This window comes from Balearica regulorum, chromosome 2 (assembly GCF_011004875.1).
Source record: "Balearica regulorum gibbericeps isolate bBalReg1 chromosome 2, bBalReg1.pri, whole genome shotgun sequence".
Taxonomy (NCBI): domain Eukaryota; kingdom Metazoa; phylum Chordata; class Aves; order Gruiformes; family Gruidae; genus Balearica; species Balearica regulorum.
The window spans coordinates 105,704,065-105,729,648 of record NC_046185.1 but is presented as its reverse complement, the minus strand read 5'-3'; the positions used below and the strand labels follow the sequence as shown (position 1 = coordinate 105,729,648).

Here is a 25,584-nt window from a genome sequence, read left to right as displayed (position 1 = left end):
GTCAGATTAATTGAATAAAAGAAGGGATTACACATGGCAAAAATATTAAAGCGACAACCGCGCATAGCAAACACAATAGCAGCTGTTTTACCCACGGCACTCTTGGTAACCAGGACCACAAATTCCAGGTTTGGATGGGGACATGGGCTAATTTTCTAACGTCTTTGGTCAGTTGGAGGACCACTTCACCTATGTCATCTATTTCTAAACAGCAGCTGGAAACGTTTAGCTTCCCACACACCCCTCCCTCTTCAGGTAACAGGTAATCTAGGACCATGCGGTGTTGAAGGATTGCCGTGCGCATCTGTTGGGACTGCTGGGTTAAAAGATCTATTGCATCGGCAGTCTTATTGGTAATAATTTCTAGAGCCGCTTGTAGTCAGATTATCCAATTTAAATTATAAATTGGCTCTCTTGCCCCTGATATTGGTTCATTAGGGTTCCAGGTGGCAGGTCCGTAATGTTGAATTATTCGCTCAGGAGGCCACTCATTGTTTCCCCGTTTTTGCATCCCACCTAAATTTACCCCAACAGATCATGTTTTATGGGCAATACTTCTATCTCCAAGGTTGTCATATAGTTTTATTCCTAACTGAGGTCCGCCTGTCTCCGGCAAAAGAAAAAAATAAGGGCCAGGTAATCCCTATGTAATAGATTCCTGACCAGCTTGCGGGTAAATGTTTATATGCGGTGTGTCTGCAGATCCAGTAATGCCCTTTCTTAGCCTTAACGCCATGAGCAAATGGTCCAGCTGCCCCTTTTGGGAATTGAAAATAGGTTGTGTTTTCATTGCCCAGAGGGCTAAAAAACATGGTTGGATGATTATTTGTTCGGCTGCTGTAATACCAAGCGCCAGAATTATTTTTCCACTCACAAATTTGCTTATAATTGGTTTGTTGGATAGACAGGGTTTCATTTTTGTTTGACCAATATCCCATGAATCCCTGATTGCGCCCAGTTTCATTAAGCCACATCCATATGTAGACTCTCCTATCTTTGTCAACTAGCCTACGAGTGTCCATTGACATTTACTTTCCCCCACGTAGATCCCTCCCCTTTGAGTACGGTTTAGACAATACTGCCCTACAGTCGGATATTGAATTGGCCGTGTCCCACTGTCGCCCCAAGTGTAGTCCACGGTTTCAGTATAGTTGCTCATGATTCGGTCTGGGGTGAGGGGTGTGGATGTCCACAGCCAACTTGACAACCCCAGAGGTCCTCCACAAACCCAACAATGACTCAAATTGAAGGTTCGGCTTACTGCTTTAGCCAATAATATAAATTTGTTGTCCTTAAAGGGATCATATGGGTCGGGGGAAGGTAGAGGAATTGGTTTTTCATCGCTCTCATAAACACACTTCTGAATTAGAATAATCAAAAATAACATGCACATTCTGATCAAACTGCAATCGATGTCCATTTGGCTGCTTCTGGGGGTATGTGTCTGGGTCAGTTGCTCCGTCCTGAAAAACAAGAACAGAAACAAACTCGCTCCTCGGGTTAGAAGGAAGGAATAATCCACTTAGCGTGAATCTTATGGATTTTCTCGCTGGCGTCTTTTGCTTTCCAAGTGTATTTATTTATTGGGGTGTCTAATACTAATGGTACTGCTCCCACGGTGGGGAGTTCAACTAAAACAGGTTGTCCGGGGAAGTGGGATGGGTTGTCAGGGTTATCAGGGCTGTGGGAGGTGGGTATGATTGTCGGGGCTTGTGGGCAAAATGTCGTAATTTTTGGGCATCCATTCGTTCCCCAGCGGCTATTTACACTGGTCACTGCGACTCCCACCCGCTCAGCCCATCCTGGTCTGTGTGGTTTCAGGAAGGGTTTGAGTAGCCCGTTTGTTCTTTCATGATTCCGTTCGTTTGGGGTAGTGTGGGGTGTGAACACCCATGAAATTCTCTCCCGGGCTGCCCATTCCTGAACTATCTTAGCTGTAAAGTGAGAACCATTGTCCGACTGAATCGACCGTGGTTTGGGGAAGGTACCAAACCACTCTTTCAATGCCTTCACCGTGTTCTCACCAGTATGCTTTGGCTTGGACCAACCCTGACACTACCTCCACTCCGACCAACACATAATGCTTTCCTTCCGACTTCCGGAAAGGACCAGTATAGTCCACTTGCCAGGTTTCCCACAGCCCTTTCTTCTCCCTCAAGTGTAGGGGATCGTCTTCCAGGGGGTGTCTTTCTAAGCGGGTACGACATTGTTCACAAGCGGACACACAGGTCTTACATTTCACCCTAGCAACAGGCCAGCCTTGAGCCTGGGCCTCACAGTAGAGGTCTTTGATCCCTGAACGTTTCCTCTTTACATGCAACCATTCCAACAATCGCTCCCAGTCTTCTGCTATTTGGGTGTTTTGAAGGGGAGCTAACCGAGCTAACTCATCTACTTCAGTGTTCCACCTCGCTGGGGTGTCACTTTGTTGGTGGGAGGCCACCCACGCCACTGCAAATTCCCCATGTCTAGCAATTGCAAGGATGTCCTGCCATTTTTCCTTTTGCCATATTGGTATTCTGTTAACCTCCCACCCATTTTGCTCCCAGAATAGTAGCCAGTCTCTGCAACCTTTAAATACTGCGTAAGAGTCAGTATAAATGTATACAGGGGGAGTGGTTTGGGCTTCATGTTGGAACACGCTCCATACCGCGACCAGTTCTCCCACTTGTGCGCTACCCTCCCCTTCGGTAATGATTTGTTCCTTGGTTTCTACCTGGAGTGCTACAGCTTGATATTTCCAGACCTTTCCTTCTCGCTTTGACGAGGCGTCTGTGAACCATACATTGTGCATTTGTTCAGAAAACGGGAGCTATCTGTATCACAGGGGGAAGCTCAGCTGTTTCTCTGTCTGGGCCCACCTCTTCTTGGATGGTTAACCTCTTCGTGGCTGCCTCAGACACTGTAAATATGTCACAATAATGTTCTATCTGGGCATACCATTTTTGCACAGAGGCTCTCTGAGCCACCCTGTCAGGGGGTGGGGTTCCCGCTAGGACTGCTTTAGTCACATTAAATGGGCCCCAAAGAATTATGGGTTGCTTTCGAATGGTTCATTCGGCCTCTCTCAAAGCTAGACTACAAATAAGCCCTTCTCTCACATTGCGTATCCCTTTTCAGCGTCTTTAAAACTGTGCGAGTAAAAGCCAATAGGCCGAATGGGCCCCTCTGGCCCCTTTTGCCGTAAATGAACCGAGAGCCCGGTCCGGGCAAACCCCCACTCAGTTTGGATAGGATCTGTGGGGTGAATGGGACCGAGAGCTTGATGGGCAGTTGCTTCAAATATTAGCAGTCGTAATGCCTCATTGTGGACCAGAGTCTACTCCCATTGGGCCTTTTTTCGCAGTAAGTCATACAGTGGTCTTTCAATAATCGAAAAATCAGGAATATGCTTTCTCCAAAACACAAATAATCCTAATACAGTTGCAAATCCTTTTTCGACTCTAGCATTTTAATCTGCTCTAATAAGGAAAGGGTGTCCGGTGGAATGCATGTCATTCTTCCTTTCCACCAGATTCCTAAAAACTTTACCTCGCTTGAGGGTGTTTGTACCTTCTCCAGTGGAATTTTCAACCCCAAACTTTCTAAGTGGGAAATTATATTATCCTGAGTTAACTGAATTTTCTCTATTTCATCCCCTCCCACAAGAATGTCGTTGATATATTGGTAAACACTGACTTCCTTCTCTGCTTGAACTGCCCCTAGTTCCTGCGCTAATGCATGGTGGGCTAGAGTGGGGGAATGCTTATACCCTTGTGGGAGTCGGGTGAAAGTGAATTGTTGGCCTTCCCACGTAAAAGCAAAGCGATCTTGGTCCTCAGGCAGCAGGGGAACCATAAAAAACATATCTTTAACATGAATTGTTGCCATGATGGGTTGGGCTCGTTTCTGGATAGTCGCTATCAACTCAGCAATATTTGGTACCGCTGCTGTCAATGGACCCGTATTTGCATTAAGCCTGCAATAATCTACTGTTAATCTCCATGTGCCATTAGGTTTTCATACTGGCCATACAGGAGAGTTAAAAGGAGATTGTGCTGGGACTACAACTCCTTGTTTTTTCAAATCCTCCAGTACTGGCGCAATACCTTGTCTTGCTCCCAACGGTAATGGATAGGGTTTTACATTGGTTCGCCGGGAAGGAGGGAGGGGAGGCGCCGCTTGTAGCAGGCGCACTGCTGCACCGAAGATTCTGGTTAACTGCCTAATTTGGGGGACGCCGAAAGACCATGAATTCCCCTGGGTATCCTGCCATTGTTTACCCTTCAGGACATCTATACCTAAGAGATTCATTTGGAAGGGCCCCACTGCTGCCATAGTGTTAACGGGACCTTCTCCCGGTAGCCACAATGTCACCGGGGTCATAGGTACGGTTTGGGTTTTACCCAGGGCATTTAGGACTATGAGGCATTTGGATGGGATCGAGATACCACATTGTTCCGCCTCAGTTCATCTTAGTGCTGTAATTTGGGCTCTGGTGTCAATTAAAAAGGTTACAGGCCTTTTTTTTTGGCCCTGCCACCACCATAATCAATAAATCCCCTTTTTCGTTGCAGGTGAGTTGCCTTATAAACATCCACCCTCTGCCTCCCCCCTCACCCTGGGGGGGGGGCGGAGGATTTAGTTTCCTGCCATCCTTTCGTCCCCTTTTTGTTGCTCCCCCATGTTCACTACTGGTAAGGTATTACGACTTGGTCTAGGAGTAGTTCCCTGCCTGGACCATCTCTGCACAAGCAACTCTAACTTCTTAGTCGGGAGTCCATCCATCAAATCCCAGGGAACGCCCTTTGGCAGCCCCAACTGGCATAATCCTTGTCGGGTTAGGGGCTTTTCTTTTCCAGTTAGATCTGGGCTCCTCCTAGAGAATGGCAGCCGCCAGCTTCCCTGTTCGCACAGCTCTGGTTTCAAACTTCTGGTATGATCGGCTAACAGGGCCATACTTTCTCCCATAGTTAATTAACTCTTGCGCTATCTCCCCCCATGTCCGCACCTTCCTCCCTAGCCGCCAATGCTCGGGGGTCACCATTCCCTCCAGGGCAGCCGCGATTCTCTCCTTCCTGGGTGTATTTTGAATTTTCCCCTGCAGCTGGATCCCGATAAGTTTTAAGGAATCGGGAAGTCCCCGTATCAGGGGCATCATTCGTTCAGGATCTACTGGCAACAACGTTGGGGAGCTCAGGTTGGGCTTAAGTTCCCGATCATACATCATTTACAGACAAGCCACTTTCTGCACACTTTCCAACAGATGATCTACCGAGCCTGTTATGGCTAGGGGGTCTCCCCTTTCCAAGGGGTTCAACCCTTCTGCCCAATATGCAACCCTCTGAGTTAATGACCATGGGGCTTGGCGGTCGCCAGTGGTTAAAAACATGCCTGGGCCCCAATATTCTTCCGCCTCTTTCTCTGACAGCAAAATCCCATCTCCCCCTGACAGGGACACGCTCCAAACATAATCAGTTTTGGATTCTCTCGCAGTCCTTGCAAAGTCCTTCCGCAGCTTTGCCAATTTGGTTGCCGTGAAAGGAATTTCTTTAGTAATAACCTGGGGGCAATTGTCATTGTTGTTTTCATATACATATTCCGTCTTAACTAGTGGGCACATATGGGGGGGGGGGTTCTTTATGGCCTCCTTTACTCTCTTTAGATCTCCCCAGGGGTAGACTTGTCGCACCCCTTTCTCCTGAAGCGGTACTTCCGCCTCTGCTAGAGTGTCTGTCTCCCTTAGGAGTTGGTTTTTCAACTCCTCCTTCAGTATCAGGTTTTGGCGCTTCTCCTCCTCCAGCGCCCGTTTATTTTCTTGTAGCTGTTCCTGCAGCGCTGTTATCGCTGCCTGCAGAGAAGCTACCACAGCCTCAGCCTGGCAGGACCTCTGCTTCATTTCCTCCACTGCAGCTGCCAAACACGCTCCCAACACAGCGCAAATAATAGCCTTTCCCTTCCCCTTTTTAACCTTAGCTTCCTTCTGCACTACTGTCATTCTGTCTGTTACACTTTGCAATTGGAACCAATGGTCCTTTGCCCAATCTTGTCCTGGGAGCGAGGGACGAGATCAGTATACTTCCAAAAAATCATATAACTTACCAATCTCCTCAGTCCCTACGGGCGCACAGTCACAAATATTGCCTGCCTTCTGGGCAGCCATGTCCTACAAAGGGGATATCGTCCCAGGAAGGTCACACCTTAAAGTCCAGATTTCCCCTATATACCCCCGGGAGGCCAAACCATATGCTACTACACAAATTATCAATAAAAGGGAACCAACATCTGTTCCTTCCTTACGCTTCGTTCGTCTCCGGCTGCTTCCCTCGCGGGAGAGCAGAACTGCGGATCGGAACTCTGCACTCGCTTCGCACTTGCTTGTATGTCTTGTTCACACACACTCGCACAGCACACCACAATAAGGTTGTATGACACTCTTGTCTCAAGGGATCCTGTCCGTGACGCCAATTAAAATGTCCCGATCTGATATCGGGGAGGTTTCAATACGATCCCAAGAGCGAGATTAAGACACAAACGAGGTCAGATATCGTACAACCTTTTAGCTTTATTTTTTGTGAACAGGGAGAAAAGAACTGTATAGAAGGAGACAACCGGGGGAGCAGGGAAGAGCAAAGAGAGGGGGAGAGAGAGAGAGGGAGACAGAGAAATAGAGAGGTAGTGAGATAGAGACGTAGAGAGGGGGAAGGACCAAGTCAGGGATGAGTCTAATTACCACCGCTCCGAGTCCAGTGATGTTCCGTTAGCTCCCTCTATGGTGTCCAAGCATCGCAGGTTTTGTCGAAGCACGTCCCGGAAGATGTACGAGGAAGAGAGGAAGAAGGAGAAAAGCCCCGCCGCCTACCGGAGCACATGCGCTCCTTTATATAGGGTCCCACACTCATGTGCAGATCGCAGCTGCGTACATGCAGTTTGTGCAGTTTGCTTACAATGGTGGAAGCAACAACCGGAAGCACATCCTGTGTCCCATGCCACCACCTGGAACCCTAGCCTGGGCCTTGAAAAGCAAGTCTTGTGGTGACATGACACCCCAGAAAGAATTGAGTGAGACAATGGGACTCGTTTCTGAAACAATCTCATAGACACCTGGGCCAAAGAGCATAGCATTGGGTGGATATATCATATTCCCTATCACTCACCAGCTTCTGGGAAAATCAAGTGATACAATGAGCTGTTAAAAGACTACACTGAGAGCAATGGGTGGTGGGACCTTCAAGCATTGGGATGCACATTTAGCAAAGGCCACCTGGTTAGTTAACACCAGTGGGTCTACCATTCCACAATTTTTCAGGTTATAGACCATGCTGTTCCAGTGTTGCCTTAAAAGCTGCCTAGTGACTTCATCACCATTGCTGTTGTAGGGGTGAATTTTTTGTTTTTTAGTATATATATTTCATAGTACGCTTCCTAAAATCTTACTCTTCTCATGTTGTCAGCTGACATGTTTGAATTTTTGTATAAAGTATTACAAAGAAGTTTGGCTGGTATAATGATAATTGTCATGATCTAATGCCTAAGGCAGAGATGCCCTAGTTCTTGTCTTTTGGTCTGCAATCTTGATCTCTTGTCTTTCATTCCAATATTTGATCTTGTGTACTTGATTGAATTCTTGATAATGCTTTTCTTGGAATCTGTTTATTGTATATACTACTTCTGGATTTTATTATTTGGTTTAGCATGTTTTTGTTTTATAGCAGATATTTGGCTGCATATATATTTATATGGACTCACTTCTGTGTCAAGTAATATTACATATATGCAATTACATATGATATGCACATGTGCACATATTTTCAACAAATGAATACTTTGGAACTAGTATGCATGGTTTAAAATAAAATATGTAAGCCTGCAACACTTGAACTGAGAGTGATCCTTCGGTATCGTGGTGCTTGAGAGAATCATTTGAGGCCACTCTGGACACAAGCAAGATGCTGGAAAACGCCCTAATGAGTTGATGCTGCCGGTACAATACCCTAAAAACTGTATTGTGATAGGAATAGATTTTTACAATTAACAATGGCCCTTCTCAAGATTTCCCTTATATTCCAGGTGCACAAGCTGCATATTGTAAGAGAGTGTAAAAAAGTGAAAGAAATATTGCAAGATAGCCAGATAGCCACGTAGCATTAAACTGCTAGAAAGATTTAGAACTCTTGTTCATTGAAAGCTGACTGGTATTTTGGATTTGGGTCAGCAGGGCTGACCTGTTGAGTTTGTGTTTGAAGTAGTTTTTTTTTAAAAGTCATGATTTTACAAAACTGTTTAATAAATACAGTATTCTTAAAATCTCAACAGGAAGAAATGGATAGTAATCCCATGGTGTCATCTCTTCTTAATAAACTAGCAAACTACACTAATCTGACTCAAGGTGTGGTGGAACATGAAGCAGATGAAGACAGCAAGCGAAAGGAAGTCAAGGTATTTGAACTTCAAATAAGTTATTGAGACAAAGCTAGCCACAAAAAGGAGCATTTTCCAATGTAAAAAGAAAATATGTGGATACCTAAAAACAGGAGTGAGATTTGTAATACTGTATTTAAAACTGAAGCGTTTGCAGTAGGACTTCTGTTAATTCAGTGTTCTTGTTAGCATGTTTTAGCAAGACCTTGCTGTAAAAGCTCTAGATAAAATATGTGCAAAGCTAAGACCTGAAACATGCAGTGCATCCAATGTCCTCTTCCTTTCTTTTCTTCCTTCTGTCCTTGTATAGGTATTGGTACCTTTTGTCTACCTCTATTGAGGCTACAGTATGGGTTTTGGTGGGGTTTTTTTGTTTTGGGGGTTTTTTGGCTGGTTTGTTAATACATTTTAACTGTCTGGTATGTTAACTAAAGTTGAAATTTAAGGAACACTTCAGATGAAACAGATCACTCATTTAAATCCATAAGCATATTTGCTCCTGTTAACATGGAAGCAGTTTTTCTGAGTAGCTTGGTTTCTGTGTGTCAGAGTAAGTATTTTTAAATCTTAATGGACATATTCCAAAGAAACATCTTGTTGCATACCTCAAATATGATATTTATCAGAGAGAGTGGGAAGGAAAGGCAAAGACTCTCATTGCTAAACACACTTGCTAGAAGGCAGCAACTGAATTCCTCAACGGTTGTCTACTGGATACTCAAAGTGTCTATCTAGGCCTCTGTGGAAATGGAATGTATGCAACAGTTGGAGTCTGCAATGATATGTTGGATTGATCCCTCTGAGCAGGGAGCTGTTTCAGGAGAAAGCTTGGATAAAAAATGTGTGACCTGACAGAGTACAAAAACTCCCAAGTAAGGAGGAATGATGAACTGAAACTGGTTGAGCATGGTGACTGAAGCTAAGAAATTTAAGGTAGATGATGGGAAAAGGAGTCACTTGCCTTTGTGTAGGAGAAGGGGTGCTGCTACTGAGTTTGTATACTGAGCTATGGAGAGAGGAGGAGAAGCACGTATGAATGAATAAAAGGAATGAGCACATAACAGAAGAGACAGATATGAGAAGGTACTTAAAAATTAGAACTGGAGCTCATTTGACTGGAAGAGAGATTTATTATGGTATGTTAACTTAATGTTTGCAGTAGAACTGTTTGCATTAGGACTTGACTAGTGTAGGAAGTTGGTACCAGGACAATGGACAAGGGCAAGGAATAAAGTCCAGCTGTTCGTTTTAGCTTTTTGCTTATCCTGCATTTGAGGGTGGGGGTGTGTGTGTGTCTTTTTGTTTATCTCACTGTGCTTGTTCTGTAGTTGTTTCTTCTCATCTGAAGATAACAGCTTGAGAGATGAGAATACCAAGACTGATCAGCTTACAGTTACTTTAGCGTGATCTCTGTCTAGCTGCTGTGCAGCGGCTTTTGTTAATGCAGCACAGTGTTAATCGCTCTGGAACTGGCTAGCCAAATGAACACTGTGTCCTCACTTGCACTTAATCTCGTTTGAGCACCATCTGGTGGCCTGAAAACACGGTTTCTGTGCATGTGTCTTTTTCATTCCATGTGTAAAATTAAGTGATGGTTAAGTAGTAGTCTGGCAAAGTAGTATTTTTAATGGTGTAATTGAGACAGTAGAATTGATGTTGCACATGAATATTGCCTGACATGCTAAAAATAAAGATTATAGTCTAAATGGCATTCCATGGTTTCTTATAAGTACTTGGAAGCTTAGTGTTTTCTTAATAATTTTGTTAACTTAAACAAGCATTGGAGCTTTATATTTAAATGGATTGCCTTTTTCACAGCCTGAGTTGTGATTTAAGAGGAGCTTCTGTATCTGAGAATCTACTGTGTATAACTGTTGCTTTGAGTATTTCAAAGCCTGATTTCTTCATAAGTGTAGAAGGCTGGAACTTTATTGATGAAGCCTGAATGCTCTTGTGTGTGCCTTGACCCATGATGATCACCAGCAAATAAAAAGTACAAACAAATATATGTTGTGGCAGGTTTTGCAACTTTTGCAAAAACAAATTGTAGTCATCTCTGCATTTCTTCCAGCCTTGTCATAATACCTTGTCTGTTTTGTTTTTTTTTTTTGGTTTTTTTTTTTTTTTTTTAAAAAAAAACCTGAAAAAACTTATTGTTGAATTTCATTTTGTGGGCCAGCTGCAGAGCAATTGGTGATCAACTTTTTGCAGAATGGTATTTTGATTATGGCAGTAACTTCTCTTCAACAGTAGTATGTAACTGGTATTTTAGAAGAAAGTTTGTAAAGCTTTGTAATCAACAGGTAAAGGGGCATCTTACCCCTATCATGGTTTCATCTTAATTCCTATGGAACAAGAGGGTTTGCTATCATAAACAGTTTTCTGTCTTTTCAAGAATCTTTCTGCATAAACAGCCTATGAATATTTGTGAAGTTGGACATTCTGAAGCTACCATTTAGTTTCACTTGGCATTTGTTCATGGAGCATTTGTGATAAGTGTTTGCAGAAGAAAGTGCTTATGGACTTAAATTGTCTAGTGCAAAGGAATTAATGTTCTGACTTCATTTCCAGGTTCCACGTATGGGCACTTTTATTGGTGTGTACCTGCCCTGCTTGCAAAACATCTTGGGCGTCATCCTTTTCCTACGTTTAACATGGATTGTGGGAACAGCTGGAGTTCTGGAGTCTTTCATCATTGTGTTCATGTGTTGTGCTTGTGTAAGTTAACCTTTTTCATTACTATTGGCCAAATCTCTTACAAGAGTACTGCTGCCTTCTAATACATGAGTAGCAGAGAAAGATTTCTCCATAAGATACTGGTTAAGTATCAGTGCAATTGAGAGACATGGGAGATATATAGATAGATACATATATGCACTGAGTGTCATGTGTCATTCTAGCCTGTGTAGAGTTTCTTTTGAGTTGATCACAGTAAGCTTTGTTTGAAATATTATATGGATTTTATTAAATCAGCTTTTAGCAAATATTTCGTGATTTACACATCTGAACTGTTCTGATTTTCACAACTTCAGAACAAACTGAAATATAAACTACAAACTGAAATATAAACTGCAAACCAATCCACAGCATTATATTCATAAATTAATATTTCAGAATGTAAGACCACTAGTAGATGCTATTGTCATAACAATGGCACTTGATCAGTTTGTCACTACTATGTAATTGGAATAGTGAACATCTTTAAGTATATGTAGTGGTCTGTATTCTTCCAGTTATTTTTAAAGACTGTCTGAAACATCTAAATTAACTGAATCTTCTACTGTAAAATCTAGTACTTAATTTGCATGGATATCCCTAACCAAAGATATGATCATTTTTGGTTGCTGTAACATCTTATTTAAAAAAAGATTGAAAAAAATTCAAAGTTTCATTTTATCACTTTGTCTTGCCCCATCTTTCAAAAGCCTTTCAGTATTTTAGATTTCCTCTATTTTATCTTTCCACAGACTATGCTAACTGCAATTTCAATGAGTGCAATAGCAACAAATGGTGTAGTTCCAGGTAATGAAGAATTTTACCTAAAATGATAAATGTTCAAATGATGGAAGTTTAAAGCGGGGATAAGCAATTATTGTAGTCTGAGATATCAGAAGTGATGCTTTTGTATCAAGTGTGTATCTTCTTCTAACTGCTTTTAAAATTGCTATTTAAGGTGAGATGCAATCTTTTAGTGGACCTTCTGGGAACTATGAACTGTAGCACATTTTTGTCATCATTTGATTGTTTGAATGAAAGATAAGATGTTAGAATTTGAACTAATGGAGACTTGTCTTCATGCAAAGCAAATTTCTTTACAAATTTATAAATAAGGCTCCCGTGCGCACCCCCCCACCCCCCCAATTTGCCTAGACTCCACTTCTAAACACTGGAGCCAGTAATGTTGTTTTCTGCAAGAATAACAGCCAGTCTGCTGTCAGAAATCTTCTGTATAAGCACTCTAGGTTATGCTCATCTCCTTAAATTTTCAAGATAATAGATGAACTTGTTCCTCTTCAATTGTGAAGCCAACTTTTTTTAGCTGCAAAATCAGTTAGCCTTTGAAGTTCCTATCCTTTTCATTTTCTCAACACAAATAATACTGGTGTTCAGACATTGTTATGAACTCTGAACAGTTAGAATAATTCCTACTTGCAGAGCTTCTCCAGCTTAGTAAGGGATTGTGGAACTGACGCATAAATTGTTGGGCAAAAGTAAATGCTACAACTTGTGCAGAGTGTAGAATAATTGCATTTTGTGGATACAGTACCATATATTTAACATAAATACAATAGAAAATTTTGTTTCAAATACTTATATTTTATAATGAAGTGTAATTATTCTAATTAGTGTCCAGATGATAACTACTATGTTCTGTTCTTTTCCCCTTGATATTTTTAAAGTTCATTGTACAGGTTTTGCTTAACATCTGAGTGTCACAGAAATCTTTGAAGCTGGCAGTTCTTAAACTAGACAGGTCTTCATTTTCACTTTTATATTGATGCCAGTTTCTTAGAGAAATGTTTCTTCTGCTGGAGTATATGGAGGAGGCAAAAAGCACAAAAGGATTGAAACAGACCTGGGCAGCAGGATGTGGTCTCTTGCTGTTGTATACAACAGCATTATGTTTAGTAAAAGTATTGGTGATGTATCATACTTTTTTTTGTTAGTTTCTCATTTGTTTATATTGAAAAGCAGTTTCAGACTGTGCCCTTTGATTAGATTTGTATTTCTTATCTGCAAATTAGTTTTATAGAAGGCTGATGTATGTTTATTTCATAGAATCACAGAATGGTTTGGGTTGGAAGGGACCTCAAAGATCGTCTAGTTCCAACCCTCCTGCCGTGGGACTAGCTACTAGATCAGCTTGCTCAAAGCTTCATCCAACCTGGCCTTAAACACTTCCAGAGATGTGGCTGCCACAACCTTTAAAATAAAGCACTCTCTTTCTCTGTCTTCTTGCTTTTCCTCAGTTGTCATGAGTGGGACAAACATGAATTTAAGAGAAGATGGAGAGGGAACCAGAGAAGAGCATGCCTTCAGGGGGTTGGGGGAAAGTCTAGATAAAGAGATGAAGAGCTTGAAATGTAGACCCTTATTGAAAGGGAAATTGTATAGTGGAAATGGGGTTGGTAGCTTATGACTTAAAGATAATACATGTATATGGGAAATTTGAGTGAGAGGAATTGAAAAATTCAGGGCCAAAGTGAATAGTAAATGAGTAGACAAGAAAAAGCAATCCCTACCTAATACTTTTAAATGGTACTGAAAAAACACCTACAGTGAAAGTAGTAATGGTTTCATGTACAGAAAAGAAAAAGAATGCATGTTAGTAAGACAAATTCTATTTTGTCCCTGTGTCATAAAGAAATTATTCTGGAAGTTTATTGTTTGATTGTGAACAGCTTAAGGTTAGAAACTAAAGATTGATTTACATCTACTTATACCTGTATATCTTTTTCTTAAGGTTGTTTACTTTTAGGTTGTTTAGCTTGTGGATTTTTTCCTCTTTTTCCTTGGTTTTTATTTTCTGTTCTCCAGAAAATGCATGTGGGGATATTCACTTTGAAATGTACATTCTAACTGCATAGCTGGTGTAGACATTGAATACAATTTTGGTATGAACATTTCAATGGAGATGCATGCAGTAGTTATCTTGATTATGTTGATTGAATGATTCAAATTTTTGTTCTCTACTTGTGTCCTTAATCTGAAGGGCTAGAGATTTATTTATTTATTTATTTTTGTTGAATTCACAGCTGGAGGCTCTTACTACATGATTTCAAGATCTTTAGGGCCAGAGTTTGGTGGAGCAGTGGGACTTTGTTTCTACTTGGGTACAACCTTTGCAGGAGCAATGTACATTCTTGGTACCATTGAAATTTTATTGGTAAGTACTAGTTTCTCTGAAGATTAAATATATTTGAACAGTTTCAGGAGATTGAGGAATGCAATTGGCCTAAAATGCAGACTTTGATTCCTTTCCTTGTGACTCTTAAGTTCTAACAAGGATGTGGATTTTGTGGTACTACCCATCCTTTGTGTTTTCAACACTTTTTTTTTCTTTTTTCTTTTGTTGTCTTGCTGTAATTTCTCAAGATGTATCTTGATTAATTTTTCCCAGGCTGTATGCCTTTGAACCCTGAATCCTTTAGTAAGCTCTTCAGGGGGACCTTCCACTTTTTTTATATCTACTGGAATTAATTATCTGTTTTACTGTTCTAGTTTTGAGGTCATGACTATAAGATTTTAAAACTGGCAACTACTTTATAGTAAGCAGTCAACACACCTAGGTGGCTCTATATTTCTGTTGGAAGAGCTGCTTACTCTAGGTAAGTATGACATAAGTCCTTTTAAGCCATGTTTTCTTAAGGTCTTGGAGGACTCCTCTCCTCCTTCCACATGAAAGTCTGTGGGCTTGGCGTCAGACAAGTGTTCCTAGAATAATTCACAGGAACTTTTCAGCTTCTACAATGCTTGTCACTGCTATGTACACTGGGGAAAGCTGCTGCCCAGTGAAAGGTTACAGAAAACATTAAGGGCATATCTTCTACAAAAGCAGGAATTAAGCATCTGCCCCATTTCCTCCTTTTCAGACTACTGGCTTTGAAATACCATATTCCGCTACAGATGCTGTGGAAGACTGCCTGTATGGCAACAGCCCAGCTACTGTAGCTTTGCCTCATCCAGGAGGGGTCAGACAGTTATTGGTCATCATATCAGAGACTATGCAGATATGCACAGGAGGTACTTCAGAATTCCACTTTCTTGTTACTTATTGTGACCAATGTCATAACTATGTCATAAATTTGAAAAAGCCTGGATGTGAAATTTGAAATCTCACTACTGCTAGCTTGTGAGATCTGATCTATTTAACAGCACTAGCAGCTTCTCACATTGTGGATTGGATTTGGTGTACTGCTCTCCCTACTTAAGAGTCATGCTGGTTTTATGTAATGCTAATAAACGTGTCTGGGGTTTAGCTATGGAATTCAAAGTAAAAAGCCTCCCAGGATGCCATACCTGGTAGAAGACCTCAGAACAGACCCCTCTCACAGCCACAAGGCACAAGTATTGATTTTTATTTATTTTTTTTTTCTTCCCCTCTCCACTGGGACATGGATTATTTAGAGGGGCAGAAATCAGTTGTCTGCCTGTGGCTTTCCCAAGCAAAGGCTGTGAACAGCAGGGCAACAAAGTACAAGAAAACCTTCTGGAGTACCTCCATATAGAGCCTGATACTTCTGCGACATCACAATGTAGGATTTTCTAATCACAGTGTGTAAATACTCTATCTGTAATCAGTTTTTCATTTTGCTTTTTTGTTTTCTTCCATGGTGATGTGACAATTTTCATCTCTTCTAGCGTTCTAGTAAATATTAATTGACTAGGTTTAAATTTAATTTAAAATTAATTTAATTTAAGCTCAATTAATTAAATTTAAAGACAATTCTAGTAAAGAATAGCCAATGCCTGGTTTTGGATTTTGGTTCTGAACATATCAGGATAGCCTCCTGCTCAAAGTTTCTTCCTGCCTTTAGAAGTTAGATGATTTAAAGATAGTCAGTTTAGCAGTTGTTTTGAAGGAGTGGAGTTGCCTCAAGCACCAACATTCCCCTGATAGCTAAAGTGGACTTTTTTTTAAAAATGTGTTAGACGAAGGAATAAAGATATCTTTATCATGTAGTGTAGTACACAGATATCTCAGAACTATAGGTCAGAGTTTGTCTTTTTTCATTTTTATTTATCAGTGTAAGTCCTAAAACCTGTGCTTCCAACATCTTTCCAGGTAGAACCAGAACAAAATTATATGAAATTGAGATCTGTATGAGAATCCCATTTGAAATTACAGTACTTTGAATTGCCTCTTTTAGCACAGGACTGAGCTTTGTCACACTAATCTTAAATTGTGCTGTTGCAACTTCAGATTAAAAATTAAGGTAAACTCACCATAAAACTTTTTTCAAGGTACAATGTTTAAGGTATCTTAGTTTGAATTTTATGAAATATAGTGTAAGGACTATAGTACTGAAAACATTTTTAGTTTATCATGCTTTTGTTTGATTGAAAGAAAATACAAAGAGTCAATGGAATTATTAATCAGCAAATGCTTCAAATAAATCTAAGGATTCTGGATTGAGCTGAGCTAGGTTTTGGGTTTGGTTTTTTTCCCTTTTAATTTTTGTCAGTAGCACATGATCCTTAGTGTTTTTTCCTGTCTGGCAGAGACATGAATTTGAGAAGTGGAACAGTAACTCAAAACTCTTTTTTTTCTTCATCCCCGCCTCCCTTTCCTTACCTCTGCACTTTCCAAATGTCCATGTGATCTGGTTGAACTGGTTTATGAAAGAATAAAATTGATATTGTAATAGAATTTCAAGTAAATTATTTCTTAATAAAATGTTTGTTATTACATGTATGATAGTTTGCTATATCTCTTGCAGACCTACATTTCTCCAAGTGCTGCTATATTTAAAGCAGAAGAGGTTGGTGAAGAAACAGAGGCTATGCTGAACAACATGAGAGTTTATGGAACATGTATTGTCATTCTGATGGCTGTAGTAGTTTTTGTGGGAGTAAAGTATGTCAACAAACTTGCGTTGGTGTTCCTTGCCTGTGTGATTCTATCCATCATTGCCATATATGCTGGAGTTATTAAGACTGCTTTTGACCCACCTGACTTTCCGTAAGTGCAGTATCTTTAAGTAATGTGGATTATTTACAAAAAAAAAAAGTGTGTGGGAGGGAATAGCTACTGTAACCATTTCATATTTTAAGCTAAACTTCAAAATACAAGCACACTGACTTCAGTGGTAGGTTTTATGTGTTTTGAACGATTATGTGGGCAATTATGTGGTCATTTGTTATTCTGAGTTACCTATCTGAATCTTTCTCTCACTGTTCATAAGACATGGTACTCTGGAAAATGTTCTTTGGTACTTAAAGTTACTGACTCTTATTCCATCCACACCTAAAGAGCAGGAAGGTGTTTTTTGCTGACAGTAAATATATCTGCTTTATCTAAAGAAATAAACTGAAACCCTATAGAATAATGTAAAAGCTTCAAGAAAATGCTGTGGCCATGAACTATAGTTGTGAAAGAAACACTTTCAAACTTTTTGTCATGATGAAATCTTTGAAATTTCCATTTCTCCCTGCTTAAAATGGAGACGTTGCAGTGTTAAATTCACTTGTGCTTGTGAAGGCTTTCTACCTTCTTTTTAATAAAATAAAATTTTATTGTTGTCACGTGGCATACTGCTGCTCAACACCTTTAGCTTGTACTTCTTGCAGCTCACTAAGAATTATTTCTTTTGTCCAGTTATCGATATGTGAGTTGCATCTTTGTTCATCTCTTTCTGTTTGGAGAGAAAACAATATCATATTGCTGAATGCATTAGCAGAGTAGCCTGGTAACTTTTGTTACCAAGTGCTATCTGTTACGCAGAACTGAAGTTATCCTTTGCTGTATGAATGTTACAAATTTCATAGTACTCTACAGTGTTAATGACTGCATTACAAATTGAGCATTAAAGCAGTATTTGTGGACTGTACTGTAAAATTATATCATCTTCTATTGAAAAAAAATGTGTGTTCCAAATTGACATTTTTCTGAAAACTTGAATTTCTAAGAAAGTGTAACTTCCAGTAAGGAAATACTTAAGTCTTTTAGTCATCTATATAGGTAAATAGAGAGTTTATCTGGACATATAGCATAGGTAAGACTTATTACCAAGTTCCTGGAAACCTTCTCTGTGGCTGTTACTGTGATATATTACTGTTTGGGGGAAAAATAATAAAGGTTATTTTCCAGTAAATATAACTGTTCACATTTTGGCCAGTCTGTCTCAGAATGAGAAACTTCAGTGTGATTTTATATTATGGTAACGCTGATCTGCTGGTGAGCTCATCACCAAAGAGACCAGCTTCTGCTTAGCTGGTTAGTTAAGTTGGCATCCCTAACCTCCATTAGGTTTGGCCATTGTGTAGATGGTAAAATAGTTTACCTTATGATCTCCCAGTTTAATTCAACTGGAAGAAGCTTCCATGAAGCGGTATGTTTTTACTGTTTGTTACCAGCCTCTTAACTGTGCTCCTTCAGAAATATTAGATGCGTACTATGTGTTGACTTATCTGCCTAACACTAATGTTTTATTTTTATGTTCCTTCTTTTGTCTTCATAGATATTGGATATCATTTCATTATTAAGCAAGCCTGGAATAGAGATCTCCTAAACATCTTTTGTGTAGCTTAGGAAAGAAACATTTCTAGATCCTTAATATTCTTTGCTGTTAGGAATTTGCTTTTTTGCAAATTGTTCTGAGTTTTCTAATTTTCTTTAATTTCTGAGTGTTTTAATTGCTTCCTGCTATGTGATTCTTTAATTTGTACTCTCATTAATGTTTTAAAATTTTGCTGTTTTAACCCTCTTATTTCCTGCCTTTTGGATTTTAATATTTTTAGGGCCATCTAAAATATTTATTTGCTAGAGAAGGGCATGACATACTTGCTTAATCTTACTTGTGTATTTTCTTGGTCGGGCTCATCGTTATATAAAGTATTATTTAATTTCACTTCTTTCTTGTAATACTGAATGAATCATGATCACTGTTATTTAGTGGCCAAGCTGCTGGAGCCAAAATAGCTATTAATTCCTTAAAGTAGAAACATTTGATCAGTGTTTTAAAGATTATTGGTGATAGTTTTATATGCAGAGACTATATACTACTTTAGTGTATGTAGTATAGGCCATAAGATAGCTACTATGAATAATAGTTTTCTGAAGAAGTCTAATGGACAAAAAATGGTTTAATGTGCGACACTATATTGAAAGATCACTGTTTTTATTTTTTATAGTATCTGTCTCCTTGGAAACCGTACGTTGTCAAAACGCAGCTTTGATATCTGTGCCAAATTTACTGAAAGCAATAATGAAACAAAGACTACAACTTTGTGGCGCCTGTTCTGTGATAGTTCTTTGCTTAATGCTACATGTGATGACTACTTTAGTCTCAATAATGTAACAGAAATTCAAGGCATTCCAGGAATAATGAGTGGAGTTCTGACTGGTAAGTTGGAAAGCATTTTAAAAGGTCATTTAAAAGGTTTTTTGGACATTATTGATTTGGCCAGTAGCTGTTCAATACTGTAGTGGTCTAGTCTGTCACTGCTTCTTTAGCTCTAATCTGTTTGTGTGAAAGATTGTTACCTGGGGCATGCTTTCTCCTAGTTTTAGAAGCTTAGCATCAAATGCTTTAATTTGGGAGTCATTGGAGTTTTCTAGGCGTTTTTAAAAAAGCCATTGTTCTATTTAAAAAAAAAAAGTATGGAAGTGTTTATCACAGCTAATTTTTTAAAGGTGTTTAGCTCTTTTGTATGCCAAATACACTTATTTTTATAAGATGTTCATTAATACATTCTCAAACTCCCGAGGGAGAACTTTTTTCCAATTTACATATGGCGCATTGAGGAATGAAGTCCTGTGGCTTGTCCCATGTGATATAGCAAGTTAGTGATGGGTTTGGAGAAAAGCAGTCTTTTTAGCTTCCAGGCTAGCGTTTGGACAGGAGTTGTTCTAAAATACGCATAGATTTTTTTCTGTTTATGTTCCTGTACAGTTGTGGCAGCTTGGGATTCCAATTGCACTGGGTCCTGATTCATTTTGGACATGTAATGGCTTGTATTGCATGCAAACAAAGAATGTTTGCGGGGATGAAATGGATGCTCTGATACCTCTCCCCGGCTTCTGCTCAAAATAAGATTTGATTTATATAAATATGCAACTCTACATAGGGATACTAGGCAATCACTACTGCCATAGTAATTTGGTTTAAAATATCAGCTATAAAGTGTATAAATACATAAAAAGATACTTAAATGAAGCATGGGCTTCTCTGAATCTAAATCTGTTTAAGAAAAATCACTCAGTTTCTTCAATGAAAAATGAAATTCTTTTTAATTGAAATGTTTGTTTCAAGAAATGTGACTTAGGGTTTGTTCTATGCATTTTATAATTTATCATGTGCATATCTACGAATTTTCCTGAATATTTTTATATTGCCTGCCCCAACTCAGAAGACAACTGCATGTTCTAACTTTTTTGCTACAGTGTAAGGTTTAAACTGCTGGTTTGCTTTTGGAGGTTTCAGGCTTGAGTACTCATTTTTCTTCCTTTTGGAAAAATGTGCTTTGGCTTTGTTCACTGATTAACATTTCTTTGAACTGGCACTATTGTATAAAAGTGCATTTTGCTATTCTACTGTCATGTAATGCTAAGATCTGTAACAACCATTGAGAGTCTGCTGAAAGCTCAGTGTGAGGGATACACCTTCTGGTTTTTATTGTTTGATGCTTACTTATAGTGAATTTCATCAGTTGCATTCTGTTCAGTTACTGAGGCTGATACGGTTTTTCTGTAGCTCTTTGCGGTTGGTTTTGCTTCTACAACTTTGAATAACTATTACCAGTAAGCTTTCTCATCTTGGTACTAGCTCCCCTTTCTAGGCTGTTTGAGTGTACTAGAAAGCACTGGTGATCCCACTACTGATCCTTGTGGAAGCTTACCGGTGACTTTCCTGCATTGTAAAACCATATTTACATTTACTCTTACCTGTTTTCTAACTTTGAACTTTTTTCTTTTTTTAATCCTTATGAGGAGTTTTCCTCTTATCCCATGGCTACTATAGATTCCTTGGATGAGGAATCTTTCAAAAACATGGGAAATCCTGGTGGACTGAATTAAGTGGATTGCCTTCATTTATGTTTCTGTCAAGGAATTTGAACACTTCTGACAATTTTCTTTTACAAAACCTATGCTGAGGCTTTCCATGTTCCTCAAAACTCAAGAAAAAACTGTGAATAGATGCTGGTTTTTTTTTCCAGAACTCAAAGATAACACCCCTGTCTCTACTGCTTCTTTCCATTGCTGTTGTTGCTATCAATTGTTCATGTGCAGATGGTACTTGTGAGCCTTTAGTTTCCTGATCTCTCTGAAACTCTCTTAGAAGGTTGGCTGCATGTTTGTCATGTTTCAGTCCTTGGGTAGCAATATGATTTCAGGTAAACTCATAGCACCTCAGGTCTTTCAGTATTCTTGGAGGTTTCGGGCTGAGTACTGATTTTTGTACTTTTGGAAAAACATGCTCTGGTTCTGTTCACTGATTAACATGTCTTTGAACTAGCACTACTGTGTAAAAGTGCATTTCACTATCCTAGTGTCACATAATGCTAAGACTAAATTAAGTGGATCACCTGTCCTGCTTGCTTAGTGTGAGCACACATTCTGATACCTAATGTAAGCTTTGAACTTGACTGGCAAAGATTTCTCAAGGAGGATTTTTCCTCCACTGATGGCATGGCATATGTTCTGCTTTGTGTGAAGACTTTTTAGCTGCAGACTCTGCACATCAAAGTTTCTTCAGCTGTGTCTGGGAATACTCAGATATGATGCCTGGGTGTCTCAGGAAGTGTGTTAAGTCCTCAGAGCGTTTCCTGGGCACTTGTGTACAAGATATGCATACTTACTGTATACCTTCCATGAATGTCCTAACAATAATAAATCATTCTACAAGTAGCTGACCAAATATGTTGGTGAATGTGACCTTGATAAGGAAATAATTCTGGAAATAGCTTTCATCAACATCATTCTGCTTCATAGTGGCATGTTGTTGGGTTAGATACATTGTACCAGATCTTGTTTATGTGTCACTAAATATTGCTAGAGGAGCCTCAGCGGCCTATGAATGGTCCTACCTCCCTACAAATGTCTGGACTCTTCTGAGAAGTGACCCTTTTTCCTCACCCTGACTTTCAAGTCCACCTGGATTATTACTTTTGGGAAAATGAGCATATAAAATTAGCGTAACAAAGCTCTGTGTGACATCTTATGAAAGGGGAAAGTGATTTCTATTCTGTTTTACAAAGTCTCTAAGGGGATTTTACTCATTCATGCTGGCATGCGCACTTCCACAGTTAGAGTTGTATGCATTGGAGTGCTCAGGCCACTGTCACTTCTGTGTTATGAAGAATAAGGGACACAAGCTGTTGAGTCCTCATTAAATATTTAGTACTTTTGATTGGCAACGAGAAACTAATTTTTGGACTTTCTTTTTATACTCCTGAGGGAGTGGATGCTAATTTGGAGATTTTGTCTTGTTTTGTGTCTTCAAAGCTTTGCTAAAATTCCTGAAACTTACAATTCTCTTGTTTCCTTAACTCTTTGTTTTATAACTTTGGTCTTATCTCTAGATCAGTTTGTTATTCCACTTCATTTGAATGAGCTAACACATAGCATTCTGTAGCAATTAATACTTTTCTTGTAATCTTTGTTCTGCTGTCTCTTGTTTCCCATGCATGCTTCCATGTATGCTTACCAATTGTAAGATTTCTGTTACAAATCTGGGTATGAGTACCCTATCTTTGGCCACTTATGGAGATTCAGAGACAATATCCTGTTGTGCTCAAGGTAACCTTTTGCTGTTGTGAAGGCTTAGAATACTGTACTTAATTCCCTTACATTGTACTGGATGGCTGAAAATTGGCTATTGGATCCATCATCCTGACAGTTCATTGGCATTGTTTATTTCTGTGGTATAAAATCCTTTTGGCCCTTTGACATGGAGGGAAAGTATTTGCTTTGTTTCCTCAACAACTTGTCTCACTTTGAAATAAGAATCAGTGTTGGATGTTCTCACCATCTTGTCAAGGGGCACAAACAGTGTTTCCACAAATGTAAGCTCTGAAAAGCTACTGGTTCTTTGACCTGTCAGTCTTCATTGAACAAGCATCCTTAGTTTGTTGGGGAATTTGAGCCACATTCTGCTGGGTTTTGTTTGCAATATTATTATTTTTCTTTTAATCAGTTCTCTAAGGGAGTCTGGTTACTCTGCATTTGTCACCCTGTGGAATACCTTCACCATGAACAACTGAGTCCTGAACTGTTGTCCATGGTTATTCTGTATAGCAGGTCTCAAAGAACTCAAGTTACTGCTAAGTAGCATTTTTTTTTTACCTGCTCTTCAAACTATAAGAATAAGAAATATGAATATAAGCTAAGATTGCCTGAACCTGGAGATAATTTCCTTATTTTTTCACAATACATCCTGATAATGCATTCATATGTCCGCACTGTAAGTGTGTGTTCTGCAAATATATTAAAAATTTAATTCTATAACTAAATCTTTCTTTAGTGGAAGAGATAATCTTGTATGACTCGTCCCATACACTGCTGCATTTCTACTGGCATACAGTGGGAATGTCCACCATTGGTATTGATCATATTGCTGTTGCATTCTTGGCTTTATAAGGAAATGTTGAGAAACATCATGATTTTTGTGTAAGAAAAGCCATGTGATTCATAAGATTATTGCATTATCACTAAATATCCTGAAACACTGACTCCTGTTTTTTCCCTCTTGTAGATAATCTATGGAGTACCTATTCAGAAAAAGGATCAATAGTTGAGAAAAAAGATCAGCCATCAGTTGCTGGATCAGAAGAGACAAAAATGGGTGGACTCCCTTATGTTTTGACAGACATCATGACCTACTTCACAATGCTTGTAGGGATTTATTTCCCGTCTGTGACAGGTAGATACAACTACTTTTCTTGAGTAAGGATGTGTACTTAGAGCTGAAAAAAGATGATTTTGCGTGTGTGAATGTTTATTGATGACACATGATACTACTAGTCTGTGTGACCAGATTTGATGTACCTAAAACTTTCTGGTGCTAGAGAGACATAGCTGACAGCTGGTTATTTAAGGAAACAGTTTACCTGCTATTTTCTATGTCTGGAAAGAAAACAAAAGCTCTGTTTGTTACTAAATGCTTATTCAAAAGAAGATGCATGCCTTTAAAATATTTTAATCTTTATATGCGTGAGACAACAGTTGAATATTAAGATGATTGTTTCAGATATTCAAGCTGTGAACTGCCTGTGATTTGTTTAAATGTCCAATATTTTTTGCAACTGTAACTAGTAGAAATTTTTCTGTCGAGCTTGAAGGTTAGATCAGTTGTATATCACTTTCCTCAGATTACATTTGACTGAAATAATGAGAGGCATTTTTCTTCAAAAGTCCCAGTGCAAGCAATTCTAATATCAAGTAACAAAACAGAACTCTAAAATGAAGTTGCAGCAGTTTTTGCTACTAGAATACTAGGCAGAGGTGTCCCTTCATATTCTTGTCCCGTACTGTTCCCATTTCTGCAGGCCCTCTCATCATATCTGAGCCTGTGGTTAAGGTTTCACTGCATTGAGTTTGACACTGCTTTTGCACTGGAACGTCTTGACATTTGCTTCTATGTTTTTGCCTCCAACTGTGGTCAGGGCAATTCTAGGGAAGATGGCAGAATTTGTCAGGTTTTGTATGATTTTTTTTTTCCCCTCCTGTCACAGTATGTGCTAGAAAATATTTTTGTTCTCTTGTTAGAGTCAAACAGGGATGTGCACATGTGGCTTCCTAACCATTCTTGTACTTTCTGCCTGCTCCTTTCTTTTTTGTTTCTATATTTTTATTATTTAGTTTATTGATTTGCTTGCATATCTTATTATGTATGGTCTGTTTAGTAGAAAGTTAGTACATTTGGTCACACTGGCTAAATTTCCTAAATAACCATTAGTTTATAACATCCGTCCCCAACGTTTTGCTACTCCTGTACATTTCCCCACAATTCTGAAGTTGAAAAATATTTTTTCATTTTTTTTATCTTTCCTGAGCTTTCTGGAATTTGTTCAGTCAACAATGGATGGTAACACAAATTTCTGAATGAAATGAAGGTATAAATTGAGGATTTGTGCAGGATTATAATATATTTCTGTAGCCTGCTCTATTGGTAGTGATGTGTTAAATCAGGCTTAAAGTTAAATGTTCCTATTCTATTAGTTATTTACACAGAGTTGGTATTAATTATTTTTGACATACACATTTGGTCTCTTTTTTTAAGGTATTATGGCAGGTTCAAACAGATCTGGAGATCTTAAGGATGCTCAGAAATCTATTCCTACTGGAACAATTTTGGCTATTTCAACTACGTCTTTTATCTGTATCCTTTATGCTGTGACTTTTTTTTCCTAGTGTGCATTCTGTAGGTGTAACAATATAGTTTTTTCATTGAAAAGTCATTAGAGTTGCCTGAGTATAAAATGAATTAAATCTAAATGGAAAAGAAATAATTTGTTTACAAT

The 25,584-nt window shown here is 39.1% G+C and overlaps 1 protein-coding gene across 1 annotated transcript in view; it reads left to right on the top strand.

The window, feature by feature from the left end:
* Positions 1 to 25,584, top strand: part of SLC12A7 (solute carrier family 12 member 7) — a 74,550-nt gene that overhangs the window by 21,727 nt on the left and 27,239 nt on the right. The window contains 8 exon segments of the mRNA XM_075747036.1: positions 8,296 to 8,418; positions 10,972 to 11,118; positions 11,868 to 11,922; positions 14,157 to 14,287; positions 16,842 to 17,083; positions 19,255 to 19,466; positions 23,817 to 23,984; positions 25,344 to 25,442. Coding sequence (XP_075603151.1) covers positions 8,296 to 8,418; positions 10,972 to 11,118; positions 11,868 to 11,922; positions 14,157 to 14,287; positions 16,842 to 17,083; positions 19,255 to 19,466; positions 23,817 to 23,984; positions 25,344 to 25,442 — 1,177 coding nt within the window.